At 53.9% G+C, this 26,626-nt stretch overlaps 8 protein-coding genes across 8 annotated transcripts; 3 read left to right on the top strand and 5 right to left on the bottom strand.

The window, feature by feature from the left end:
- Positions 1-211: 211 nt before the first annotated feature.
- PG997_014891 (uncharacterized protein) lies at positions 212-853 on the bottom strand (the record flags this gene model as incomplete). The annotated part of the gene is made up of 1 exon (XM_066819205.1): positions 212-853. One exon carries the CDS (start codon positions 851-853, stop codon positions 212-214), a length of 642 nt encoding a protein of 213 aa, XP_066661393.1.
- Positions 854-2,902: 2,049 nt separating this feature from the next.
- PG997_014890 (Chalcone-flavanone isomerase) lies at positions 2,903-4,111 on the top strand (the record flags this gene model as incomplete). The annotated part of the gene is made up of 1 exon (XM_066819204.1): positions 2,903-4,111. One exon carries the CDS (start codon positions 2,903-2,905, stop codon positions 4,109-4,111), a length of 1,209 nt encoding a protein of 402 aa, XP_066661392.1.
- A 1,742-nt stretch (positions 4,112-5,853) lies between these two features.
- PG997_014889 (uncharacterized protein) lies at positions 5,854-7,032 on the top strand (the record flags this gene model as incomplete). Its single annotated transcript, XM_066819203.1, has 3 exons — positions 5,854-5,993; positions 6,072-6,295; positions 6,386-7,032. The coding sequence occupies 3 exons, from the start codon at positions 5,854-5,856 to the stop codon at positions 7,030-7,032; spliced, it is 1,011 nt and encodes a 336-aa protein (XP_066661391.1).
- A 2,953-nt stretch (positions 7,033-9,985) lies between these two features.
- On the top strand, positions 9,986-12,353 carry PG997_014888 (F-box and leucine-rich repeat protein grr1; the record flags this gene model as incomplete). The annotated part of the gene is made up of 3 exons (XM_066819202.1): positions 9,986-10,846; positions 10,910-11,629; positions 11,688-12,353. 3 exons carry the CDS (start codon positions 9,986-9,988, stop codon positions 12,351-12,353), a joined length of 2,247 nt encoding a protein of 748 aa, XP_066661390.1.
- Positions 12,354-13,669: 1,316 nt separating this feature from the next.
- On the bottom strand, positions 13,670-14,412 carry PG997_014887 (uncharacterized protein; the record flags this gene model as incomplete). The annotated part of the gene is made up of 3 exons (XM_066819201.1): positions 13,670-13,788; positions 13,938-14,206; positions 14,255-14,412. 3 exons carry the CDS (start codon positions 14,410-14,412, stop codon positions 13,670-13,672), a joined length of 546 nt encoding a protein of 181 aa, XP_066661389.1.
- A 960-nt stretch (positions 14,413-15,372) lies between these two features.
- PG997_014886 (uncharacterized protein) lies at positions 15,373-17,465 on the bottom strand (the record flags this gene model as incomplete). Its single annotated transcript, XM_066819200.1, has 6 exons — positions 15,373-15,924; positions 15,994-16,167; positions 16,233-16,321; positions 16,389-16,464; positions 16,565-16,886; positions 17,239-17,465. The coding sequence occupies 6 exons, from the start codon at positions 17,463-17,465 to the stop codon at positions 15,373-15,375; spliced, it is 1,440 nt and encodes a 479-aa protein (XP_066661388.1).
- A 1,933-nt stretch (positions 17,466-19,398) lies between these two features.
- On the bottom strand, positions 19,399-20,205 carry PG997_014885 (uncharacterized protein; the record flags this gene model as incomplete). The annotated part of the gene is made up of 1 exon (XM_066819199.1): positions 19,399-20,205. One exon carries the CDS (start codon positions 20,203-20,205, stop codon positions 19,399-19,401), a length of 807 nt encoding a protein of 268 aa, XP_066661387.1.
- A 1,559-nt stretch (positions 20,206-21,764) lies between these two features.
- On the bottom strand, positions 21,765-23,461 carry PG997_014884 (general substrate transporter; the record flags this gene model as incomplete). The annotated part of the gene is made up of 3 exons (XM_066819198.1): positions 21,765-22,091; positions 22,152-22,526; positions 22,631-23,461. The coding sequence occupies 3 exons, from the start codon at positions 23,459-23,461 to the stop codon at positions 21,765-21,767; spliced, it is 1,533 nt and encodes a 510-aa protein (XP_066661386.1).
- Positions 23,462-26,626: the final 3,165 nt, after the last annotated feature.

Here is a 26,626-nt window from a genome sequence, read left to right as displayed (position 1 = left end):
GATTAGTTTGGTATGGATTACATACTTAGACTATCGGACAGAGCTTGGGGTAAGCAATCGGCAGTCAAGACCCGATGGTGTTTGTCGTCTTTTCTTTGGGGGGTTTAGGTCTGCGCAAGCTAGATCGAGCCCAATAGATAAAGAGCTAAACTAAAGGACTTGAGTGCATATACGAAATGTGATGAAAGTTTGCATCGTGTAACTAAGCTGGTTAAAGCTCAACCTTCTCATAGTCGTCTTCCTCCACACCAATCTTCGCTTTCGCACCTCCCGCCGCCGCCGCCGTAGCACTAGCCTCTGTCGCCGCCGCGGCGCTCATGATCTCCACGACCTGGGCGCACGACCGGTACGCCTCGGCGGTCTGGGTCAGCGCGCCGACCTTGGGGCACTTCTCGACGAGGCGCCGGATCTCGCGGCCGGCGTGCTCGTCGTACCAGCCGTACCACGCCGGCAGGAAGGACGAGAAGGCGGCGCCCGCGGTGCCGGTGACCTGGTACTCGCACACCTGCTCGAGGCCCAGGGTTGTCTGCGCCAGCGCCTGCTTGATCATGTCCGCGCCCAGTAGCGCCGGCGGGATGTGCGGGAGCGAGGTCACGAGGGGCAGGACCTGGGGCACGCAGCCGAGGACGCCGAACTCGCGGGAGACGCGCCAGAGGGAGCCGATGATGTTGGGGTTGTTGGGTATGGTTTTGGTGCTGCTGGACGTGGTGGTTGTTGTGGTCTTGGTCGGTGATGAGGAGGCTGGAGTGCCAGGTTTGGGGGGTGGATCGGCTGCCCCGTCCTCCGTGGCGGAGGCGAGTGGAATCCCCGTGGCTGCGAACAGGGCAGCGTAAATGATTCGTCGGAGCTGCATTGCTGGTTTTCCGCCTTTGGCCGGCCTGGACGGCATGTATTGTTGAGAAACTTCCAAGGTTACAGGAAATCTTTGATAGCTACATAAAATATGATGCAGCAGCAATGCATGCCATGCGAAGGCAAGATGCGGGTGAGCGCAATGACCGACATAGCAGTTTCCTAATTTGGACACAAAATGGGGGGCCGAGGTCGGGCTTTTGCAGGGGTACCCCAGCTCTGGGTGGTGTAAGAGGGATGATGCGTCTTGGGCACACACGCAAGAGCTGATACCCCATTGGAAAAATCCGGTGACTGATTTATTAGAACTGAAAATCAAGCAGTGTTGCTGCGTGTTACAGGCCCGACCTTTGCTGTTTTGAGCTGCCGCTTCTCTCGCGGATTGGTCTGTTTTCGCTGCCCCTATTTCAGCCCTGCGCCCAGACATCGTGGAAGGTGCCCCTGAATTCACTGGTCACTCCGATATCTTGGAAGGCGACCAGAAACACTCTTTCCATAATCTGCCATATTTCATGGATTTACATCCATTTGTTCGAACTCCCTATATTGAAGGACTCTGGAAATTGAATATGGAAAGTGAGGTATCACAAACCTTGTGTTAAATGTAAATCCCTGAGTCGAGGGATGGTTAGAGACATAACACCTAACATAGACTCAGATCAAAGGTGAGAGAGGTTAGCAAGGCAGAGAGATCTAGTTACGTAGTAGTCCAGTCCTCGTAGTAGGCCTAATGATTGCATTAAAACTTGGGGTTTTAAATATTTCCCACTTGGTTCCTGGTATGATTACTTGTCACTTGCTTCGGATATTAAGCCTTTGGATACGTGATATACAGCCATCGCTCACTTTATTCTGTTGGCCAACCCGGGTCATATGTTCAGACACCATCCGTTGATATGGAATTCGATTATGCCACTGGACAGGTCCATCTTATTGAATGTGGACTGGTAGCTTAAGATGGTCTGAGTCAATGTTTAGATGGCATGTTAGTATGTGTGACTAGTGGTCCGAGGAAGCTTAACATCCGACAAAGCACGAGGAGATGGCTTACGTATAGCTTCATAGAGGGGTTAAAGTGATTGAGGTCGTTAGAGGAAGAGGCTTTACCATGAATCCCGTGGTGTCTTGGAATGGCCGGCAGGCGTTGAGAACCTACCTCCGTCCAAGGGGCACATACTACGATAGTGGCAGCCATTATAGACACACGAGGCAATATCATATCAAGGGCGCACATCACATTTACAAATCCAACTCGTCCAAATACAGGGTACGGCTTCACCCAGAGACACCAAACCGGGGTACTGGCCACTTGAATGCAGCGTAGCTTGCATCAGAACCTTGAAAAGGTTCCTTGTCAACTACCTTACAGGACCAAGCTATCATCAAGTTTCCATACTATGACCTACTGCGAGATCCAGATGTCACGTAGTGGCGTGAATACCAGTTAAGAATGGGTATGTGGGTGATCTAATTATAATATCGAGGGATAATGGGTGTCAGGCGCTTAAAAGGGTCCATGGGCCAGTCATTTGGAAGATCACATTAGCTGGGATTGATTAGCCCCCTGCACGCCTGCAAGTGATAGGTAAGGTTTTTGCGATTTTTCAAGGATGTGATCTTCACTGCATGTAAATCAACTTCCCGTGTTGCCTCAATCAACATGTACATGGCCAGCCCATTGCCTCGGGCCGGTGCAGGAGTTTGGTCAATTTGGTGCAGCTTTCGACGACATTCTGTTTGATTTGAGGGTGGGGGATCGACAAGATCTCAGCCTAGAGAGATCGCGGCAACGGGAACTTTGTTTGGCCGCGAATGACGATGCTTACATGCCTTTAGCCTGGGCAAAATAAAACGCCCAGGCTCCAGGCTGGGTAATCCACTGAGCAAGCTGTCTGTCGTACGATTTAGCAGCTTTAACGCATTCTATTCTCTGCAATTGGCAAACTAACACCGAATTGGACGCCCAATTAACGACAGGCGCAACCCTTTCAATTGCTCCTGCTCTAGCGACTCTCAAGCTGCAGACCTTCCGCAGCAACAAACCGCCAACATGAAGCCTTCACGGCCCCTCGTCCGCCAGGACCAGCTCATGCGCGCCCTCCAGTCCCCCACCTCCAGATGCCTACGACCCTCCATATCACCGCAATGCCCCCGATTCCAGCAACAAGCCCGCACTTTCCTGCGCCGCTCTCCGACCTCGCACCGCGCCGTCGAGAACCTGAACCTCGACCGCATGCGCAGTAGCTCCTACGACTACCATGTTCGCCGGCGCAACTTCCTGATGGCCGGCGCCGTCTCTGGCGTTGTCGCCTTCATCTACACGGCCTACCTACTGCAGAAGGAGATCAGCAAGCCTAAGCAGTTCGACTCGGGCCTGCCAGCGGGCAGCGCCGACCCCTTCAGCACCGAAGCCGGCTCCAAGCGCAAGACCATCGTTCACGACGCCGACGGCCGCGAGATCGTGCCCACGGGCCACTCCAGCATCACCTCGTTTCCCCGCACCCTCGAGCTCGACACCACCACGGCCGACGACCGCCAGCACCCGACCAAGATCAATACGGGCGGCGTTGAGTATACCCTCGTGGGGCTGGGCATGCGCACCGTCAGCTTCCTCGGCATCCAGGTCTACCTGGTTGGCTACTACGTCGCCACGTCGGACGTGGCGGCGCTGCAGCAGCGGCTGACGCGCGAGATCCACCCGACGGCCACGACGCTGGTCCCTACCGAGAAGGACGAGCTGCGCCGCCGCCTTCTCGACCCCGTCGAGGGCGACAAGATCTGGCAGGGCCTGCTGCGCGAGGTGAAGCCCCGTTCCTTGTTCCGCATCGTGCCCGTGCGGGACACCGACTTCCACCACCTGCGCGACGGCTTCGTGCGGTCTATTACCGCGCGCTCCAACGCCGGCGGTGACGAGTACAAGGAGGACTCGTTTGGCGAGGCGATGCGCGAGTTCCGCAACATCTTCAACCGCGGCAAGGTCCCCAAGGCCGGCGAGCTCATCATGGCCCGCGACGAGCGGGGGCGTCTTACGGTGGTGTTCGACGACAGCAAGAAGGGTAATACCAAGGAGGCGGTGCAGCAGCAGCACAAGCGCACCACCATCGGCCGCGTGGATGATGAGCGTGTCAGCCGCGCGCTCTGGATGCACTACCTCGCCGGCAAGGCGGTTGCCAGCGAGCCCGCCCGTGCCAACATCGTCGAGGGCATCTTGGAGTTTGTGGAGAGGCCCGTGGGCACCGTCGCTGCGCAGGTCGTGTAGATGGTAGAGCGGTGAGAAGATACGATCACGAGCATGAAAGCCTTACCCATTGGCGAGTTACGAGCAGTTTCTACCATTGTATGCTTACTATACTCTTGTTAAAGATCGATTCCCATGATTAGCTTGCATGACCTAGCATCAATAGCAGGCTGGGCGAGCAAGAGCCTCGTTCCTGTATCATACATACAGGCTGTACCAGTAGTTCATTAGCTTCGCTCTAGAATGCGACTTGGCCCTCTTCTCGAAAACGTGGCATGGATTTTTTTGATTGATAACGGCCAGGCGTGCATGTTGGCCCCCACGCCTCGTCTGAAACCCCACAGTGATCACCAGTAGGTTGTGAACCAATCCATGTGATAGTGATAACATTGGGGCAGCGTCTGTCTTCTGTCAATGGCGCTGCCCTTCTAGTAAGTATGTCTCAATATACCCGGCACCGCACCTCGCATCATCTATGCAATGTAGAGCCATTGCGACTGCTGGATGTGTTCGGGGGCGCCGGTTATGCGGGGCATAGAAATGCAAGCTTGAGCAGACGCAAGAGTATGGGATGAATATCCATCCGGATATCGTCACATTCCCTCCTGGCGGCGTGCCGGGCAAGCCTACCCTGGTTGCACCCTCCTGCTTGATACGGTGGTTCAGCATTGGTTCCATTTATGAGGAAACCCGTCGCCCATGTTTTCTATGGATGGCATGCTATTGGCAGTCATGTTTGCTGATCCGGAAATCCCGCAGAGGAAAAATGCGACGATACTAACTTCCTCCTGAAGCAGAACTGAACAGCAAGTTACGAAACCGAAGTGGCCACGCACACACAGACGGCATTGAATTGGATAAGTCCAGCAGGTATTCACGGCCCCATCGCCGTTTCAAAATCCGGACCTCGGTCCATGCGTGCCAGGAAGGAGAAAAGAAAACAGAAACGGAACCTAAAAAACAAAAAACGGGGGCATAAATCTCCTAAATCGGGAGCATCGCCGCGTATCTCGTCGAGAGAAGAGGCCCCTGTCCTTACCTAACTGACCATCAAAGGGGAAGCGGTCAGTTTTTAGTTTCTGGCGTAGGTACGAGTACGACTACCGGACAGATGCAGGATTTTGTATACCTACAGTACCGTAGAGACCTGTACCCCTAGTACTACTGTAGATCGTGGGCGGCCGGTGCTACCCAAGGGGTGGTCCCATACATAAAAAAAACATTCAATTGTTTCTCCCTGTTCGACTTCTAGGGCCGAGGTGCGGGTCTTGGCCCTCGCTCTACCGACCGTAGCCTCCTTAGCGGCCGACGGCGCTTTCTCCAACTAGGCAACTCTCCCGCCGGTTTTGTGGACACGACGACGACGACGCTTGCTTTTTTGACCCCTTGGGGAATGCGTTGTTCTATACGCAGATGGCACGACACTTTGGCAAGCCTGTAGTTCAACGGTAGTTTGCGAACAAGTGGAAAACTCCGTAGTATCCGTCGGTAGATAGTACGTGGCTGGCGGGCACAGGGTTGCGACGAGGATGTGAGTGTGTTTGATCGACTTGTATATAGGGGACCTGGGATCCCCCTCTCCCCTTCACACTCTAATCCGGTCGTTCATCAATTTGCTTTTTCTACTCTACTCACGTGGGCAACTAAGATAACGACACTTCATCTGATCACCCGACGTCAAGGAGAACGCGGGGAAATAGAAGATAACATCTTCCTGCGACACCGACAGGATAGACGGATACAGTCCAAGACCATCATTCATCATGGGTGTTGACCATCTGGTGCCCAACGACCCTCGGGTCGAGCACAAGTTCACCAAGATCAACGATGAGATCACTTACCACTACATGCTGGTGAAGCCGGAGGGCACGCCCAAGGCAACAGTGGTGCTTATCCACGGCTGGTGAGTTTCCCCTGCTGCAGCCCCCAGACGGAAACTGGGAATAATAGCGATCGTGAATGCTAACTACCAATCAAATAGGCCGGATCTGGGTATGGGATGGCGCTACCAGGTTCCTCTGCTCGTGTCTATGGGTCTGCAGGTGGTCGTCCCGGACATGCTGGGCTACGGCCAGACGTCGGCGCCCTACTCGCACGAGGAGTACACAATGAAGAAGATGACCGGCCATATCGCGCAAGTTATCAAGGCCGTGACGGATCAGCCCATCATCCTCGGTGGACATGATTGGGGCGGTTTCTTCATCTGTAAGTTGATGATGAGCTTACCTGCTTCCACCTATCTGGCTGGCTCTACTTTGGAATGAATTGCATATGCTAACGACATGGAAAATGAAGGGCGCATGACCATGTACTACCCGGAGATGATCCGCGCCGTCTTCAGCTTGTGCGTCCCCTACATCCCGCCCATGCCGGCGGTGGAGACGCTGGACGAGTTCGCCGCGAGACAGACCAACTTTGGCTACCAGAAGCAGCTCGCGAGCGGCGAGGCCGAGAAGATCATCGAGGGGACGCCCGACGGCATCAGCCGCTTCCTGAACGGCATGTACGGCGGCCGGACGCCCGCAAACGGCGTCGTCTTCACCCCCGAGACGGGCGTGCTCAAGGACAACCTGCCCGAGATCGGCCAGTCGCCCCTGGTGCCCAAGGAGATGGTCGACTTCTACGCGCAGGAGTACGCGCGCCACGGCTTCCACGGGCCCTGCAACTGGTACCGCGTGCGCGAGCTCAACATGGCGGACGAGCTGCCGCTCGCCGAGGGCGCCAAGACGTTCCAGTTCAAGCAGCCGGCCATGCTGGTCATGTCGGGCAAGGACACGGTGCTCCTGCCCTCGTACGCCCGCGGCCAGGAGCGCTTCTTCGAGAAGCCGCTCAAGAGCGAGCTCGTCGAGGAGGCCGGGCACTGGGTCGCGTTCCAGTGCCCCGAGGCCGCGAACAAGCACATTGGCGACTTCGTCCAGAGCGTGCTGGCCGAGGCGAACTAAACTCAATGAAACGAATGGCCACGCGCGGGGGAAGCCGTTCCCGGCGTTCCCGAAATAATAATAAAGATATCCAATTGACGCAAAGTCTAAAACGAATGTAGATTTCTGGAGGATCGAAATCGACGTTTCGAACAAACCCGCAATGCCGTGATTCCGTGAATTCTCTCGTCGAAATGGTGAGGCATGAAATCGAGTCGTAATGGGTTAGACGCCAAGGCCGGCGAGGTAACTGCCGGGGGGTCGCGTGGTGACGAGACAAACTGCAGCGGCAGGCTCTAAATGTCACCATCCGTACCGGAAAGTCTAAACCACGAGTTCATTAATAGTAACAGGACCCTGAAATGACGGGTTTTCATGGTTCTCATGCACGCGAGGGTAAGGTTCGTGTATATGCGCTGCACATGGTGACAGCCTGACAGGCAAGTGACGAAGGGGCGGGTTAGGGAGAAGTATTGCAAGTTGGCTGGCGGGCTGTCGATGGAAATTATGGCGGGATTTCCCGTTTCCCTCTCATACTCTCTCTGATATGCATTTGTTATTTGCACCGTCCGCCGTCATCGTGGTAAGGGTAAGGCTGGTTGGCGCTCAGGGGTCGAGAAGATTATGACGAACCGAACGCGGCAAGCAAAAGATACCTACTTGGTTCTTGTGGATATTTTAGAAAAGTCTTCTTCCTTCTAGAATCTTGGCCGCATTGATATAGATGGCCTGACCCGGAACTCGACTTTTTGACTATGGCATATTGGTATTTCCTGATCTGATCTATTGTCGAAAGGTTGCGGTTACTGACGCAAGCTTCCTCCCTCGGGCTGGCCCTGCCCGTGTTCACATCACATGCAAGCAATCGCAATCGTATTCCACTCCCGCCCACTCGCTGCCTTCTTCTTACCCACAATTTCGCGGGGGTGAAGAAACAACAAAACACAGATCGCGACTGGGGAACAACAGATTCGACAAGAGGATAGAATGAGGGGACGCAACCCTACATCGTACGAATTCCCGACGAGATGCGCCGGGGTGTCAACAATGATAAGTCGATATATGCATCGTCAATAATGCACACGCAGCCACTGTTATGGTCATGTTTAATTGGGGGGGGGGATACAGATTCGGCTAGGTACATGAGCGGCTGGAGGTGGTGGCTTGGGTGGAATCAAATCAATTGATTGGGCTCCTCCTCTCCAGTGCTGGAAGCTGCCCAGGCGGATAGGACCAGCCTGCCAGCCCGCACTAGAGCGAGGCTGACACTAACCTTAACCGTTGACCCTGGTTATGATGATGTAGTGATTTCCCTGGTTTGTCACAGTACGCTCCCAGCTGGCTGGAGTTTCCGACTTTTCGTGACGCGCTACGTAACCTGGTGTTGATCTGCCACTGCTAACCTTGGGCACGGAGGCACTGAACTGCTTGCCCGCGCCCGCGCCCGCATTTACAGTGGACAGGCTGCATTGATCTAGTGTGACCTGCATTTTTTCGCATTGGGGCAGTTGTCGTCAGATTGATGCCAGATGCTTCAGGTGTGTCCTGATTGAAACATCCACCAAGGAGGCAGTTGCAATTTCCAAATCGCTCAGCCATTGACGTGTCGGCCGAATTGGCATCAATCAACAGTACATGTCGGGACTGAGTAGGGAGCGGCCTTGTCCACATTTGCAACTGCAATTACCTCTCTCGGCAGCTTCGACCTGCCCAAGGCCTTTTGTCTAGACCCCAAGCGTCGGGTGTCCAAGCCCAAGCCAAGGTGGTTGTCCCGCAATCACACACCACACCCACACCCAACCACTGGCTGGACGCGCCCACCCTCCATCATCGCCGCCTGGGCACCACCACCAGCCACCTAAAAGTAGAATTTAATCAGCAACGCCTGTACTGGAACGCTGGAAGACTTGGAAGAGACCGCCGACCCGACGCACACCACACACCCAGCACATCAACAACACCCGCGCTCGGAGCAATACAGAACCAAACAGAAGGAAACGGTGGAAAGAAGGGGAACCAAAGAACTGCCAAAGTAAGTCACCCATCCATCATTGAGTTGGTTGTCAAGTAGGTAAGATTGGGGCCCAGGGATTGAGTTCGGCAACCTGCTTTACTGGCTCCTGTCACTTTTTTTAATGTGGCTGCTGTCGATTCCCTCCACTGCCTGCCTGACTGCCCTGAATCATCTGAAATCAAATGGAGCAATTTGATGGATGCGACACGCTTGCGAAGGAACCCATCAGCGGCCGCCAGCTGCAGCTTGAGACTTTCTTTGTTCAACGCTGACCAGGAAAAGTAGCCGACCACCCGTTCCTCCTAGATACTCGCATCAACTCACTCATTGTTGCTGCCCTTGAGGTTGTATGTACTACATGTACCCAATTCCCACTTGGAACCTGCACCCTTCCACCCGCCCTTCTGCACTTGCACCTAACCTGGAAGGCTGGCTCTCTCTTGAGTGTCCTTCTCAGCCCTCAGGCTCGTACTCTCTCATGGCCCGACGCCCTAACACAACACACCCCTACACCCTAGACACCCTAGACACCCAGACCAGACACCCCCTCCTCCTGCCCGTCCGTCCCTGACTTGGACTCCCCTTTCATCACCCAGCCCAGCCCAGCCCAGACTCGCATCTACTGAACTACTGGACGCATCCTTACCAGGCCGTCCCCCATCCCCACTCTTCCATACAAACGAAGAGTCCGACCATTTTAAGTTGGACATCGGGCACCACTTCTTCCTTCATTCCCTGAAATCCATCCCTGGTCGCTGACAGGGCACACACACGGAATAGCATCATTCACGTCACGCTCTAATCATCAACTTAACTATCGACTCGTAGGCGACGTGCCAGTCCTACCATCGACCCGACAACAGCCTCAAAAGGACAAGTCACGGCACCACTTACTACTACGATCAACGCCCTCAAACCACCTCAAACCGCCTGTCCCCGGTCTTTTTGGTAACTCCGAGGATGCGCGCCTCGAAGGCACCCTCGCTTGATGTCATCGCTGGCCAGAATGCCGCTGCCGCTGCTGCCGCCGCCGCCGCCCAGGCTGCGGGTGGAATAGAGCCAACCGTCGCGGCCACAGCAACAAATGGAGAGCCCGCCGAATCAACCTCTCGAGACTCGCGCTCATCCTCTTCGACAAACTCCCCCGCTCCGGCCGATAACGAGGAATCCGACTTCTACATAGCCAACAACGACTCCGAATCATCGCTGGGCGTCGTCCCCCACATCCAAGACATGCAGGTTAACGACCTCGATTGCCTTTCCATCGCCGCCAGCCTCCCAAGCGAGATTCTCATCAGCATATTCGCTCGCCTGAGCACCCCGGCCGAGCTATTCAAGTGCATGCTGGTATCGCGGCGATGGGCTAGGAACGTAGTCGAGATGCTCTGGCACCGACCGAGCTGCAACAGCTGGGAGCGGCACATGCTGATCTGCCAGACTCTGGCTCTGGACCAGCCAACCTTTGCCTACCCCGAGTTCATCAAGCGGCTCAACCTGGCTGCTCTCGCCCCCAATGTCAGCGACGGGAGCGTCCTGCCGCTTGCTGTTTGCTCCCGCGTCGAGCGGCTTACCCTAACAAACTGCAAGGATCTCAGCGACGACGGCTTGATTGCACTGGTGAAGAACAACCCCAACCTGCTGGCCCTTGACATTTCCCAAGACTCCAAGGTCAACAGCGAGATTTCCAAGATTACCGAGGCCTCCATCTTCGCCATCGCAGAAAACTGTCGTAAGCTGCAGGGCCTCAACGTGTCAGGTTGCAAGAACATTTCCAATGAGAGCATGATAGCGCTCGCTGAGAGCTGCAAGTACATCAAACGGGTACGTATTCCTCGCCAAGCGTCGGTGGGCACATCGGAAACTGACTTGACATTTCTCCCGTAGCTCAAACTGAACGACTGCGATCAACTGAACGACAGCGCCATCCTGGCCTTTGCCAACAACTGCCCCAACATCCTCGAGATCGACCTTCACGCCTGCAGCAATATCGGCAACGAGCCTGTTACCGCTCTCCTGGCCAAGGGCCAATCCCTCCGCGAACTCCGCCTCGCCAGCTGCGACCAGATCGACGATGGGGCATTCCTCAACTTGCCCCCCGGCAAGACCTACGAACATCTTCGAATTCTTGACCTGACCTGCTGCGTCAAGCTGACGGACCGGGCTGTCGAGAAGATAGTTGATGTGGCCCCCCGTCTGAGGAACCTCGTGTTGGCGAAGTGCGGCAACATGACCGACTCCGCCGTCTACGCCATCTCAAAGCTGGGAAGAAACCTGCATTACGTGCATTTGGGACACTGCCGCCACATCACCGATGAAGGCGTCAAGCGCCTGGTCAGCTCCTGCAATCGTATCCGATACATCGATCTTGGCTGCTGTTCCCTCCTGACCGACGAGTCTGTCGTGAAGCTTGCAACCCTGCCCAAGCTGAAGCGCATCGGCTTGGTCAAGTGCTCCAGCATTACCGACGCAAGCATGTACGCGCTTGCCAAGGCCAACCTCCGAAGCCGGCCCCGCCGGGATGCGAATGGGAATGTCGTTCCCGACTACCACCACAGCAGTCTCGAACGTGTTCACCTGAGTTATTGCGTGAACCTGACTATTCCTGTGAGTGCAACTCTGTCCCGTCATATATCTATGGACTACTAGCTAACCTGTTATCCAGTGCATCATGCGGCTACTGAACAGCTGCCAAAAGCTCACCCACCTCAGTTTGACAGGTGTCCATGCCTTCATGCGAGATGATCTGGCAGTGTTCTGCCGTGCCGCCCCGCAAGAGTTTACCGAACATCAGAGGCAAGTATTCTGTGTTTACTCTGGCACTGGCGTTAGTGGTCTCCGTCGTTTCCTGAACACGGAAGCAGAGTTTGCCGACTATCACGAGATGGGCGCTCAGACGCGCAGGAGGGCAGCGACGGCCAGCGAGGCCATGCCTCTCCCTGATGTTGATGGATTTGACGATGGGGACGGAGTCGAGGACGATGATATGGGTGATGGTAGCGAGATCGCCGGTATCGACGAACCTCAATTCAACACAGCAATCCCTCCACCGCCCCCGCCGCCGGCGCAGCCAGCGATGTTCCTACATGCGCCATTGAGCAACAATCCCGGCGCCACGAATGCTTCTCAGGCCTGGCCAGTCCCCACCACGCCAACGCAGACAAGCCTAGAGCAAAGCATAGCTGTACACACGCAGCCGCCGAATCACCAGGGCCCCAGCACCGCCACTCTGGGTCCCCAAGGGGTTGGCCCGACTTCAGCGCATGCCGGTCCCAGTACCGCCTCCCACCAAGCCCAACAAGCAGAGGATGACGACGAGCAGGCTGGCTAGTACTCGGGCAGGCATCTGAATCACTCGAGCTCTTACCACAACACCAATCCAGGAGGGCCTGGGGCCTTCTTTTGGTCTAACTCCCTTGTGCAGGATCATGAAATTTACCCCGAGTTTGCCTTTACGGCGGACTTTACTTCAAACTCACTTGCAAGTTCGCAGCCATCACATGTTCCTTCCCCTGGGCCAGTTCAGTATCATTACCCATATTGGAACCCAAGACGTCCCAGGGGTGCCGGGAGTTCGAATAACACCAGTCACAGAAGAGACCTGTCAAGGTACCACCATGGGAGAAACTAGCTAAGATTTCGATACTTGCGCTTCGCACTGGGCAGGACAAGAAGAGCTGCAGGTTCCCTGAAGGCACCATCGGCCCGTTTTTGAAGGAGTCGCAGAGGCATCGGAAGGTAGAGTTTGCATCGGTTAGCAGCACGATGGCATACATGGATATCAACTCGTCAAAGGCTTTTGACGTCCTTGGATTCTATTCCCCACGGCACCAATCGGCAACTGTATGCTTTATCCTCTATCAGCCGACTACAATCCGGAGGGGTGCATACTTCATCGCGTGTCGACATTTTTTTGAAACTCAATCGCAGCGAACCAAGCGCAGTGCCCACACAAATCAAGGAATACAAGGAATACCTGTGGGGAAAGGGCAGAGGAGTCAGGAGTCAAGCGAGGATGCTGGACTGGCGAGGCATATTTGCATTTTTAGGATGATGGCTTGTCTCAAGCCGTCTTGTTGAGATACCACATGGACTTGAGTTCTTGCTTCTTCGTTTTCTCTTCTTTTCTAATTGCTCCGGCGGATTGCGTTCTTGTTTTTCGTATTCATCAATGACTTGGTCGGTTTGCAGAGCATGGGCTCCTCTGCAAGAAATACAGACTATAGAAGGGGAACAGGCATATTGCATTGTAGGAGTAGCGGTCCCGGAAATGAAGACTGCATTTTTCTCATGGTTCGTGTGGCAATCATTGTCTGTAATATCTTAAGGGACCTGTGAACCTGTGAGATGTGCATGCCGCTTCGGCAACGGGATGTCAAGCCCAAGGGCAGTTTGTCATCCATCCATCCACAGGCTTACGATTACTTCGAAGACCAGAAGACTGCAGTGAGTAATCCCGTCTTTTTTTTTTACGATTCTCTCCCCTTGCTACTTAAAGCTATGTATAACAAGACCACCCACCCACTCACTACCCGCTTCTTGTTTGAGCTGCCATTGAGAAACAAGCATTCAGCCAACACCACCACCAATCGGGGCCTCCTCGGTTCGGTCATCATTGACCCACACGATTCCGTAGCGGATATCCAATCATGTGGCCGTGACATTCTGGGCCTTCCAGACATGGTTCTTGTCCCCGTTGATGCACTGCCAAAGGACGATGCGGGTGTTGTCTCGGACGGCGCCAGTGTACAAGTCGGCGCAGAGCTCTGCCGGATAACGGTTAGACTCGTTTCTTCTTCTTCTTCTTCTTCTCTCCTTTTCCTGCCTCCTCGTTTTCTCTCTCTCTCTCTCTCTCAGGCCGTGATCTTCCTTTGGCTCGACGAATGCATGAATGAATGAACGAAGAGTAACTTACTGGCTCCCGAGGAGGCGTCGAGCACGATCTGGCTGTCGGCGTTGTACACCCACTTCTGCGCGGCCCGGTCGTCGGCGCACGTGGCGACGGTCAGGGGGCTGCCGTTGCTCCGGCCCGTGCCGGCGTCGAGGCAGAGGGTCGTGTTGGCGACCTGGATCTTGGTGGCGCCGTCTTGGAGGTACCACTGCTGCTCGGGGGCGTTGGTGCTGGTTTTCCTATTATGATTTCGCGACGAGGGCGCGCATGCTGTCAGTAAGTGGTTCGCGAAGCTGAGATCCGATGAGAGAGGGAGAGGGGAAAAGAGACAAGATTCTCACAGGATGATGTTGCTGCCGCTCTTGACGGGGGCGACGGGCTGGACTACGAACTTGGCGTTCCAGGCAGAGGTGATGAGGACCTGGCGGTATCCTTCCGGGAGGGCCTGGGCCGTGCCACCGGCCGCGAACGTGAGAGCTACGACGATCCGAGACAACATTCTGGACGGTAGAAATCAACAATAAGTGTGTGCTATAAGTCCGCTAGGTCGTCGCGGAATGCTGGTCAATGCTAAGAAATGAGAGAGGAGCGAGTGATCTTTATGTGTTGTATATATTATGCAGGATGGTCTGATTCTGGGTGCAATTGCGTTCGAGGTCACTTCGGTATTGACACTCACTGCCGGCAGCCCTCGTGGGATTTGATATTGGGACATGCTGGAACCCAATAGGCTGGAGCGGCTGAAGTACATATTGCTGCCATCTACTTGATGTAGCACCGGGGGCCGGCGATATTGCTGCGGGTAAATATAGTAGTATGCTCCGCAACTGGGACGCCGGCACTTGCCAAGAAGCATCAAAGACAAAAGGCCCAATGACGCTGCACAGCTCTCTTCCTCGTAAAAAGGAAAGTTTTGGTGTCCATTGGATATGCGGAAAGGCATTTTGAGGGTGCGGTCAATCTCGTTCCATGGCTGAGCTCATCATGTACCAGTATGAGTGAGGTGGGTGAGGGTAAGTTGAGAGGACTGGTAAGATGTTTCTCTCCAAGCCACCACCAGTAGTCAACATGATCGAAACAGGTGCCATATTGAACTCGCGGTTTGAAGTGCCACTAGCACAAGTGATTTTGACCATGGATGTATTGTTACATTCTTGTTTACCTCTAATTTACCGGTTCTCTTGTGCACTTTCCTCTGTAAACCATGTTTGATCTCACACCAAGTCGTCCCATTAGTAAGAAAAGACGCGTCTGAACCGGCCGCCCTCACGCAATAAAAACAGCCCCTCCATGAGTAAGAGTATATCTTTACACAGTACCTTAAACCTGTCAAAATGACATGTAAGTCTACCATATTCGACGCCCGCGGATTGGAGTGAGGCTAGATACGATCAGCACTCAACCCAAAATAACGCAAGATACGAAACCTTGCATCCTCTCTCCCCTCCCTTTTCGTGGCCTAGGAAACTCCATCGCCCTGGGAAATGTTCGTTCCCGCCCGCCGTCCCTTTTCCACCTCGCCGGAGGGGACGATGTATCCAGCCGCTTCTCCCTCTATAGCCTCCCCGTCTTCCTCCTCCTCCGCCGCCGCCAAAGCCCCGCCCGGCCCCCTGAACCACTTGCGCGCGTCCAGGAAGTAGTACAGCGACGCGCCGCCCCAGACGGCCGCGTTGACGACGACGCAGTAGTTCATATCCTCGCGGGCGGGCGCGGGCCCGCCGGGCGGGAACATGGCCAGGACGATGCCGAAGAGCAGGAACGCGACGGCCGCCCAGGCGATGGGGACCGAGCACCGCCGGCCGGTGTAGAAGGGCCCCGGCGCGAACTTGGCCCGGCCCCAGACCGCGCGCGCGAGGATCGGGATGCACCAGGCCAGGTTGTCGCCCGCGATGCACAGCGAGAAGACGGCGCTGGCGGCCGCGGGCGCGACGAGGGACAGCAGGCCGAAGACGGAGGCCACCAGGACGCAGGCCCAGATGGCGCGGACGGGGACGTGGCCGAACCGCTTCGACTAAAAAGGCGCGTGTGAGAGTCAGTCTGAGCTGCGCAGGCTTCCGAGACGAAGAAGACAGAGACTTACGACGGGGCGAATGAGTCTGGAAAAGGGCAGGGCTCCGTCACGGGAGAAGGCCCAGACCTGCCGGGAGGCGGCCACGCAGATGGACAAGCCCATGAAATACTGCACGACGAAGAGGAACGCGGTGAAGCCGAGCGCGCCCTGCTTGCCAAGCGCGTCGTAGTAAATCTGGGCCATCTGCAGGGTTGTCAGCGAAGCTTCTTGGTTGACGAACTAGGCGTTCGAGGAATGGTGGCACGGACTGGTTGCCCGAATCTAGAATGGAGGATGCTCTCGATATCTGGCGATATGCAATGCGCGAGCACGATGACAATGATGAAGCCGAGGCCCCCTATTCGTGTAAGCTTAATCGTCGATCCAATCAGAACAGGAAATACGTGGGTGGGTTCATCACATACAGCACATCCCAATGGAGCTCAAGATACCCATGGGAACCGCTTTCGCGGCATTGGAAGCCTCCTCTGACATGTACACCTAGTGTTAAAAAGAACGATTATCAAGATTTGTCACCGGTCACCATAAAATAACCTAAAAGTTACGCGTGCGAGGAAGAGGGGGAAGACGGCCGACTTACACACGCATCGAAGCTCCCGATGGTCCAGATGGGCGAGAGCCACGCCAGCATGAAGGCCCAGCCCGTGGGCCACGCGGTGAGGTTGTCGACCTCGGCGAAGATGAAAAGGGCGCCATTGCGCTGCCCCGCGCGGCCGACGGCGAGCGCGACGAGGGTGGCGAGGATGAGGGCCACATTGAGGAAGATGAAGAGGTACAGGAGCCGGCCCATGAACTTGGACGACGTCGAGGCCAGGACGCCGTGGCTGAGGACGCAGGCGAGGAAGACGGCGTAGATGATGCGGCTCGAGGGTTGGATGGCGCCGTTGCTGGCCATGACGAGCCTGGTGGTGCGTGTGTATATGCCCCTTGGTCAGATATATTCGTGCGGCAGAAACAGGGGGGATCAAAGTAACTAACTCAGCACAAAACATAGTGGCGAAGCCGTAATTGATGCTGCAAAGTGCGCCTATCAGACCCAGGCTGTTGCTGTACCCCACGAGGAAGCACAGGTAGTTCCTTGTCTTGGCCGAGCTGAAGTAGTGAGTCCACCAGTACCTGCCGCGACGGGAGGCATGTCATTATTAGTCTTCAGGTCTCATATGGATGGATACATCGACCTTTTGGAGAGAGGTGAAAAAGAATGAGAGAGGAAAAAAGAAAAGAAAAGAAGAAAAAAAGAAGCACAGTACTCACAACGCGCCCGAGGTGGGATACGCACTCCCCAAGTCGGCCATGGCGAGCCCGACGACGAAGATGCAGCCCGAGGCGACGAACCAGGACCAGACCATGCCGGCCGGGCCGGCGGGCAGTGAGAAGCTGAGGGTGCTGGCGATGGAGGGCATGAGGCCCATGATGGAGAAGGCGATGCCGAAGATCTCGACGGCGCGGAAGTTGCGCTTGAGCTCCTGCTGGTAGCCCATGGCGGCTTTACGCGATCGAACCAAGTAGGGCCCGCATCAGCAAGACGTTCTGGTTGTGGCGAGAGAAAGGGAGAGGAAGAAAGGGAGGGAAAGGGGTGGAACTCGCCGAGGGCTTCAGCATCCGTATCACTGGACTGGACAGGTCCATCGTCCGTCATCGTACGTTCCGGGCGGACCGGAGGAGCCTCCGTGTCGTCGCGCAGGGTGTAGGCAATGACCATGTTTCTGCGATAAGGCTTGAAAGAAGCAAACCTGAGTGGGGTGTATTCCATTGGATCCATGCTTCCGAATAAGTAAGTAGACTTGACAGACCTAAAGCGAAACATCGGCGGGCTGGCATCGTGTTATTATATAAGCCGCCGACTGTCAGCGGTCCCTCGTGGATCTAGATCCAGGGACAAGAAATCGAAACCAAGCAAGCCAATTGGGTGAAAGGCCACGATGGCATTACTCGCCCGCCGGTCCGTCCCACGATGCTTCAAGTTGAAGTGACGTCCAAAGAAACAAACAACACGTGGCGAGTATGTCATTGGCCACGGTCGCCACTCCGGTGCGGTGACCCTTCCGGCAAGGGCTGCTTGGCGATGGTGCGGGACAAACCGCGAGAGTGCGTCGCTGTATCAGCATCTGAAAAGACTCAAGGGATCAAGATCCTCGATTTCGTATCGTCCGAGGGCGGACGTGTTGAACTAAGTAAAGGTCCAGGGCCAGGACCAGGGCTGGCCAATACCGAAACCCGACAAGCTGGACCGCCCACCACTCACTCACCTCCAGCCCTTTCAGCCGCTGTCCCGCCCGACTAGAAGAGCACATGCAAAGAAACCCAAACGCGGCAGGTGCCGTGATCATCGTGGCACGTCCGAAGCACCTGCCGAACGTGCGAGCCTGTCAAAAGTCCAGCGGCAGCGGCATATTACGGTGCCAAGTGTGCCAATGGGACATGCGCTGTAAAGACTGTGTCAGGTCAAGACTGCGTCAGGTCTCGACAGTAGCTTGCGGCGGGCCCACGGTGTGCTCTATGCAAGTTGTCAATGCAAGCGCTGTCAGGCGGCTCCAAGGCTGTTGCCTGCCCGGTTAGCGGGGGTATGGGCTTACGCGGGGACGGGAATCCTCCCGCGGTCAACTTTAAACAGGATAAGATTTGCATGACAGCACTGACAAAGGACCTAGACCCGTCAATTCCTCCTACCGAGCACTTTTCCATCCGATCCCGCGACTGACAGCGAGCATGTGCCCACCAAACGTCTCTGGCTTGGGGCATATTAGCTTGCAGATGCGAAAGAAGTCCCAAGGTTACGAGGAGCTCCAAGCACGTTTCTGTTGCTGCATTACCTTGCACCGTTGCACGTCATACCGCATGGAAGCCAAAACCTCTAACGCCTGCGAAGTTTCAAAAGGTCAGGTGTGTAGCGCAATACCTACATAAAGCGAGGCTACTGTTCGTCCGGACTGATCTGTCTGTGCAAAAGGCTGACTTCGTTACTTCATGCAGAGCTTAAACATACGGATAGGACTTGGCAGAAGATTGCACGCCCAAGACGATCTCCGAGAAAGGCAAAGAAAGAGGTGAGCTGTATTCAGCGGTAGGTATCTTACTCTAACATCCAAACCCGTGGTCCATGCCAAACGCCCTGTCAAACGCCCTGTCAAACCCCAAGACCAATTGACCAAGTTGTGGAGAAATTACCTAGGTATCTCCCTAATCGCCATACTATTCCGCAGGCCCTTCGCGAGAGACACCGAATTCCTCAGATATTGATGATGGAGCAACTGTGCACCAACGAGCCGCATGTAACGCCTAATCCATCCCCAATTCATCCCGATATATCAGCTCCTGGATCAGCTCCTGGCGGCAGAGTGGGGGTAGTTTGCCCAAAACGAGACTATCAATCTCGCCATATCCCAAAAATAGCATCCCCAGTAGGCAGTATGTCTAGAGCTCATCCACCGTTATGGACACCCAACGATTCTTCCCAGTCCGTTTTGGCTCGGTGATGGTGTGTGGCTTTTCGTTCTCCACCAGCCCCATCACAAGCCGGTCTCTGTGCTCGTTGAAGCGGTCATGAGCCTGGGATCTCCGCCGCTTGGCGAAGTCCAGGGCACACTCCTTCATAAACCGCATAGCCAGTAGCCGGTCGTGATCCCGATCCTCGTCATGCCTGGTGAAGACGTCCCGGTAGCGGAAGAGCTCGAGCTGCCGCGGCGTCCACGTCTCCGCCCGGTACTTCTTGTATGCGTCCATCTTGGCCTTTCGGTCCTCTCGGGACTCCCAGCCCCACTCGGAACCGTCTCTATCGGGGGCGGCGGAATTTGCCGACGACATGAAGCTGGTGCTGTCCGCCGCGTCGCCGGGCCCAAACCAGAGATCCACAACTGAATCCGGCGAGGTGGTGTTGGTGGATGAGTCCTCCCAGGATACTGACGCGGAGGCTGCGTCGCTCGTAGTTCCATCTGTACTCGTCGATATTCCGTCCGGACTCCATAGGGTTTCTGCAGTGGATGTTCCCGACGTCGAAACTGTGCTGTTTGAAGCTTGGTCACTGCCCCAGCTGTCCCAACTGCCGTCGCTAACGCTAAAGTCGGCGTACTTGAAAGTGAGCTCGTCCACCTCGTCTTCCGTCTGTTTCGGAAGCGGAACGAAAATCGGGTTGACCTCAGGGGCTTTCTTTGCGAGGGCGTCGGCATGGCTGGCGAGAACGTTGTGCAGCGTCTTGGCTGCGAGGGGCGAGATCTTGGCCATTGTGTATGTGGGTGGTGATGTCACAATGGCGGAAAGAGTCGCAGGTTGAGAGCGGTAGTTGCCGTTTCCATGGAGGTCGGCTGTTGGGACGGTCGGTTGGAGGCCGGGTGTGGGAGGAGCACACGGCTGGGTTTTTTATTCTTTGGGGGATATGTTTGCGCTGCGTTCAAGAGACCGGACGGTTATGCGTTCAATGGGACGGAAGACGGAGCGTTCAATTTGACGCAAGGTGATGCGTTCAATGGGCGGAATGTCGGGGGCGTAAGTTCGACGAGAATACAACGAGGTGTGTCTTCTGAGAAGACGATAGTATTGCGTCCAATGGGACGGAAGGACGACGGCGGCGATAGGGCGGAAGATAGCACGGTTGCGTGCGTGGACAGATGTTGCTGCTGCGGTATGCCCAAGCGGCCGAGGACGAATGCCAGAAGAACAAGGCGTGCAGTGAGTTCCGACGGTGAACACAGAATATTCCGAAGAGATTGGAGATGTCGAAATGATAGACACGTGGCACGGTGTCGTGAAGACAACAAGGTTTCGTCCGGAGAGAGATACTGGTGCTGCGGTGTGTCCAAGTAACCAAGAAGAAAATAGAAAAAAGAGCACGCCGTGCCCGTGACTTCAGATGGTGAGTATGGATTGAAGGCAATGAGGTTGAAGGTGATGGGACGGAAGGCCCGAGGCGGTAGTATCGTGAAGCCAGCGAAGCTTGTGCAGGTGTGTTTTGCAAGATGCTGGCGATGCGTTCGATGTGACCAACCAAACCGCCGGAGGAGACGAACAAGAAGAAAACGATGCGTGTGCGGCGAGTTTAGATGGAACCTAGAGAAGCTGAAAGAGGAGTCAATGCAAGAAGGCACCAAAAAAGAAGAGGATCGAGCGGGTGTTTCCTAGAAGACGGGATGGCAGCAGGAGAGAAGAGTTGAATGACTTGTGCGGGTGGCCGAGGGCGTCAAAGGGTATGCACAAAAGGGAGCTCCCACCGCGGGGGCCGAGTCAATCCGGACCCGGCATGAGATGAATTGAGTCATCCGTCCGAGGGGAAATCGAGGGGCATAGCATATCGTGTGGCCCAAGCAGAAGCTCAGGTGGCATAATAGAAAACGAGGCAAGTGCGGCCACTGTCTACTCAGCTCCGGGAAGGCACTAACTGCGCGGGCGATCGTTGGGGGCAACAATGACCCGCGGAGCTGCACCAAACTCCAGGAAGCCCAAGTCCAATTAACCACCATGATCGCGACCTGCACTCACTGTCTGCCTGCTAGCTCCGACTATGCAGATAGGTGAATGTTATAGGCAAGAGAAGGCGGCCTGGGACAGGAAGAACTTGATATCAAGAAACGGTCCCATGATGTACGATGTACTTCTAAATGAGTCATCAGTAATGACTCCAACCTGAATGCTAACTTGATTGCCATCGTGTTTTCGTCTGCCAGGTGATTGTTATCGCACATGACAGGTAGCTTGCCCATCCATACATCGCGAGTTTGATGACGCTCTGCTTGATCGTGCCCCAATGACAATCAACAAGGAAGACTACTGCCTTTGCCTAACCCGAATCAGGCCGATGCAAGCTCCACACGTAGACCCCTTGCGTTCGTACTGCCGGAGTTGGAATCCAACTCGATACTGTTAGTTTCCTGCTGCATCTCTCGGTTCGTGAAACCAGCCCTGCGACGCAACGTCTGCATGACGGATGAAGACCCGGTGGTGTGGTGGCTGAAGGCTTCCTGGATGCTCTCCAGCGACCGGCCGCGGGTCTCGGGCATGTAGGCCGCAAGCACCAGGACGGTCCCCAGAGCCAGCCCGCCAAAGAGGAAGTACGCCCCGTACGCAGACTTGTCCAGCAGGATGGGTGTGATCATGGCGACAAGCCAGTTGGTGAACTTGAATACAATTGAATTAGAGACTAACAATCGAAGAAATAATGACCATTGAAAACTCACGAATCCCAGTCCCTGTGCGACGCAGTTGGCAGCAGCCCTGGTATGTGTCGGCTGGATCTCGCTGGCATAGATCTTGCCCACGATCGCCCAGGTGGAGCAGTACGTCAAGCCGAAGATGTAGACCGACACAATCACTACCCACCGCGCCGCGCCGTACGGGTGCACAGCGCCCGCCGCATACAGCGACCCGATCAGCAGCATCACGCCGGAGAGCCCCACGCCGCCGGTGACGGCCGAGGTGCGTCGTCCCCACTTGTCCGCAAGGAGAAATGCCGGGACGGAGATGGCCAACATCAAGACGGCAGAGAGGCCCGAGGCGAGGAACGAGGCCGTCTGCGACTCGAGGCCGGCTTGGGCGAAGAGGGTCGGGGCATACTGTCCGTCAACACATGTGGTCAGCAAGTAAGACCTCAAGAAGCCATGTCGCGGCGGATGTTCTGTAAGCGTCGGTGAATGATAACCAGAAACAGCCAACTTACGTAAAGCACCCCGTCGATCCCGGAAAGCTGCACCATGCCCAAGATGAAGAGCGCCAGCATCGTCCTGGTACGATAGCCCCTGCGGAACAACAGCGCGAGGCCCTGCCACAGGCTCAAGCTGACCTGCTGCCCCGTCGACGTCAAGAAGTCGCGATCCTCGCCCACGAGCGAGACGTCCAGCTTCTCCAGCGCAGCCGCGGCCTCCTCGCGGCGCCCATGAAGCAGATACCAGCGGGGAGAGTCAGGAAGAACCAAGCAGCACGCAACCAGCGCGAGGGCCAGCGCGACCTGGACGATGTAGGGCGCGCGCCACGCCATGCTGTTGCCCGCGCCCAGGTCGACCGTGCCGTAGCAGATGAAGTAACCGAGGCAGATCCCCGCCGTGTTCAGGAACTGCGGTAAGCCCGCCAGGATCCCGCGGTGCTGCGCCGGCGCCACCTCGCAGATGTAGACACTGATGTTGCTGAGGAACGCGCCCGCGCCCAACCCGGCTAACGCGCGCCCGACCAGGAACTGCGGCAGCGCATACGACGTGCCCTGGATGGCTGCGCCGGCCCCAAACAGCACGGCGCCCAGCATGACCACCTTGAGGCGCCCGTACTTGTCGGCGAGGTAGCCCGCGAAGACAGAGGGGGCGGCGCCCGTCAGCATGATCAGGGAGACGGTGAACCCGACCAGCATCGCGGACAAGGGGCCCATGGACGCGGCAAAGGCCGGCATCGCCATGATGGCCCCGATGGCGCCCGTGTCGCAGCCCATGGCCAGGCCGCCTAGGGAGACGGCTACCGAGGCTAGCATGTAGTTGGGTACCAGCTTCCTTGATGGCGCCATTTTGTTAAGAGAAAAGTGAGAAATGATAGATGCTCAAATGCTAGTTGACTATTGAATTCACTGCCGTAGAGCAATTGATGCAGTCTTGGAAAGGTTCAACTATGAATATTTGGATTGGACTGTTTCCGAGATTTGGAACATAAGCATGGTAGCACAGCTACATATTATATCAGTAAACTTGGAGAGGATATGAACATGCAGCTATCTGTGGTCTGGCATGGATGGCGGTGGTATAAAGGAAAGGGCGCGGTGTTGATCTTGCTGACAAACGACCGAATGACGTCCGACTGACATTGCCAAGCCAACTTGGTTGTTTGATCCCCGGGACCAGTGGTCAGCAAACACTTATCAGATACCTCCTGGTAGAAGCCACTCAGCAAAAGGGATTGGTGGTTGCATTCGTGTAGGTGGTAAACGGTTGATGCCTGTTATGTTACCCCGCTATCGACTCCTGCAACCACCACAGATCCGTTGGCTCTGGGAACCAAGATCTACCGTAGCCCCATGCGCATCTTACTGACTGATCAATCGGGACCATCAATAACCCAGAGACCCAAGCTTATTCTTTCTGATCCCGATAATTGTCGACTACGGTTTGCTGTCGAGTTACATTTTGGGTAGGTCAGCATAGTGCGGGGAACGACTACTTTGACCACTATGGGTTCCTCTAGCAGAAGTACAGCCCCAATAAGACGCTATTCATCGTCCGATTTGCTGTTATATCAAGATCCTACACCCCCCGAAACGTCAGGAATCGAGGCAGGCGTCTTGTCCGAGATACATAAATATGCCAGTAGGATCTCTAAACAGCACCGAAGAGTGCAGGTCGGCAATTCTCAAGTCCAAGGCCACTTTTATGAGTACCTTGCCGCCCATCGCCAGCTCGACAGGTACAAAACCACCAGGCTGGATCAGCTTCACCGTACTTCCCAAACGTGTAGAGTATGCCGCATACTGGTCGAGACTATCGGTCAGCAAGACATCAATCTAAACTGGGACCATATCACGCTCACCATAGTAACGAGGTATTATCGCGACACCTTCTTTTGATACGGGGCTCAACAGGACACGGGCGCGGTTGAGCATAGCTCTCTGTTCTTCCTCTTCACTCCTTCCGGTATGTTACTACCCATTTTACTTGTTTATATCCTTGAGCGTACACGCAACCTGGACTTATCATGAGGGAATTGTAGACTTCTCAGCCACTGCAAATTTCCCTTTCATGGTTGGCTTCGGCATTGACTTTTTTTATTCTTTTGCTTTTCGACTTATACTAATGTTGGTTAGTAGAAATAAATAATTTAAAACCGAGTAAAGTTAATATATATCGATTTAAAAAGAGGTATTATACTTTAATACCTTTTAAACTTTAAAAATAATTTAAAATTTAAAACTTTTATAGCGGTTAAAAAATATATAAAAAAATAACCTTTTTTCGTCTTTTTTCTCTAATCGTAGTAACTTAAAAAGCTTACGTATAAAAGCTTACGTTTAATCCTTTTCTTATTTATTTAACGTGGTTTATTATTAAGTGGCTCGTATTATTAAGTGGCTCGTATTATTAAGTGGTTCACCTTTATTATTTCTTAACACTTTTATAAAAGTTATTTTAACTACGACGCTTTAAATTAATTAAATTCACTCGCTATTTAATTCGTTATTCGATTCTATATGTTTTTTATATGTTCGCGTATTATGGCCTGTCTCGCCGTAGATCCCACAGCGCCTGCCGCCCGTCGCGCGCCTTTTGATAAATTATTATTTTCGCTTTTATCAGTCGCTGGCCGTTTCCTTTTTGCTTTTTCGTTCTGTAGCCTTCGAGATTCCTTAATCGTAAGGGCTTCTTTAAGCTGGACTCGCGATTTTTTAGCTCTCCGGCGCTTCGAAAAAGCTAAATTAGCCTTTTTAAAGTACGTATCCGATTATATATAAAAATTATTTTATAAACTATTTTAATTAACGTGGTTTACTAATAAGCGGGATATATTATATATCGAGACACTTTTTCGACCGACTATACTTTTTAAATTTTAATACGTTTTAATTTTATAATTATAATGCCTAATCCTTTATTAAAAAAACGGATCGATTTAGCGATTTAAACGACGCGAAACCCCGTAAAGCATATTAGCTAAAAAGCTACTGCGAAAGCCTTTAATATTCCACGAACTTCTTTAAATTACCGACTCCACGGCCGACCTTTACAACGCGAAATCGGATACTTTCGACGAAAATTAAATCCGATTAAAAAAGAGGTGCTTCGTAATTATATAATTAATTTAAATACCCGAAGGATACCTTTTAATATAACTAGTGTGGAAGATATAGCTAATTTCTTTACCGCGTCGCGCGGCGGCGAACGCGTCGGTAAGCACTGGGTTAAGCGATTTATTAACCGTAACCTAGACCTTAAGACTAGAATGAATCGTCGATACGATTACTAGAGGGCTTTTTACGAGGATTCGAACGTTATTTCCGGCTAGTTTAAGCTAGTTACGAATATTAAGGCTAAATACGGCATCGTTAATAAGGATATATATAATTTCTATAACGGCTAAGCACGAAGCTTAGGCTTTACACTAGCTAGCGATAGACTAACGGCTATCCCTAGGTTATACGAACCCCGTCCGGGGACTTTATATAAGTGCGGCCTCCGTTCTTACCGTAGATAGCTTCTTTTTCCTTTTTATCTCTATTATTTTCGTTAATAAATATATATATTTATCGTTATAATTATATTTTAATTTACGTTAATACTCGTTATAATATAATAATAAAAATTATTTAAAGCCGAGGTTATTTTATTTTTTAAGTTTAATTACTTTTTACTTTTTTTAAATACGTTATTATTTCGCGTCCCCTTTTTCTTCGCTTACCTATAAATATAGCGACGAATACTTCCTTCCCGGAAAACGACAGTCTTTCCGATAACCGCACGATTTATACCGCACCAGCGGCTACTCTCTTTAAAGTTCCCTCCGGCGCTCGAGTCAAAACCCGGGGTACCGCATTAGAACGATCTAAAGCTGGAGCCCATAATTCTAACCCTCGTAGGGCCGCAGAGGCTTCCGCCCCTAAAGGGAAGGCACTAAAGCTGCTTACTACGATTACCGACCCTCTCGTTAAAATATCTCAATAATTAGAGTTTATAATAAACCGACTGGC

Source organism: Apiospora hydei (assembly GCF_038363865.1).
Source record: "Apiospora hydei strain CBS 114990 chromosome Unknown utg000010l_segment0_segment0, whole genome shotgun sequence".
NCBI classification, from domain to species: domain Eukaryota; kingdom Fungi; phylum Ascomycota; class Sordariomycetes; order Amphisphaeriales; family Apiosporaceae; genus Apiospora; species Apiospora hydei.
This window is presented reverse-complemented; position numbering and strand designations above follow the sequence as displayed.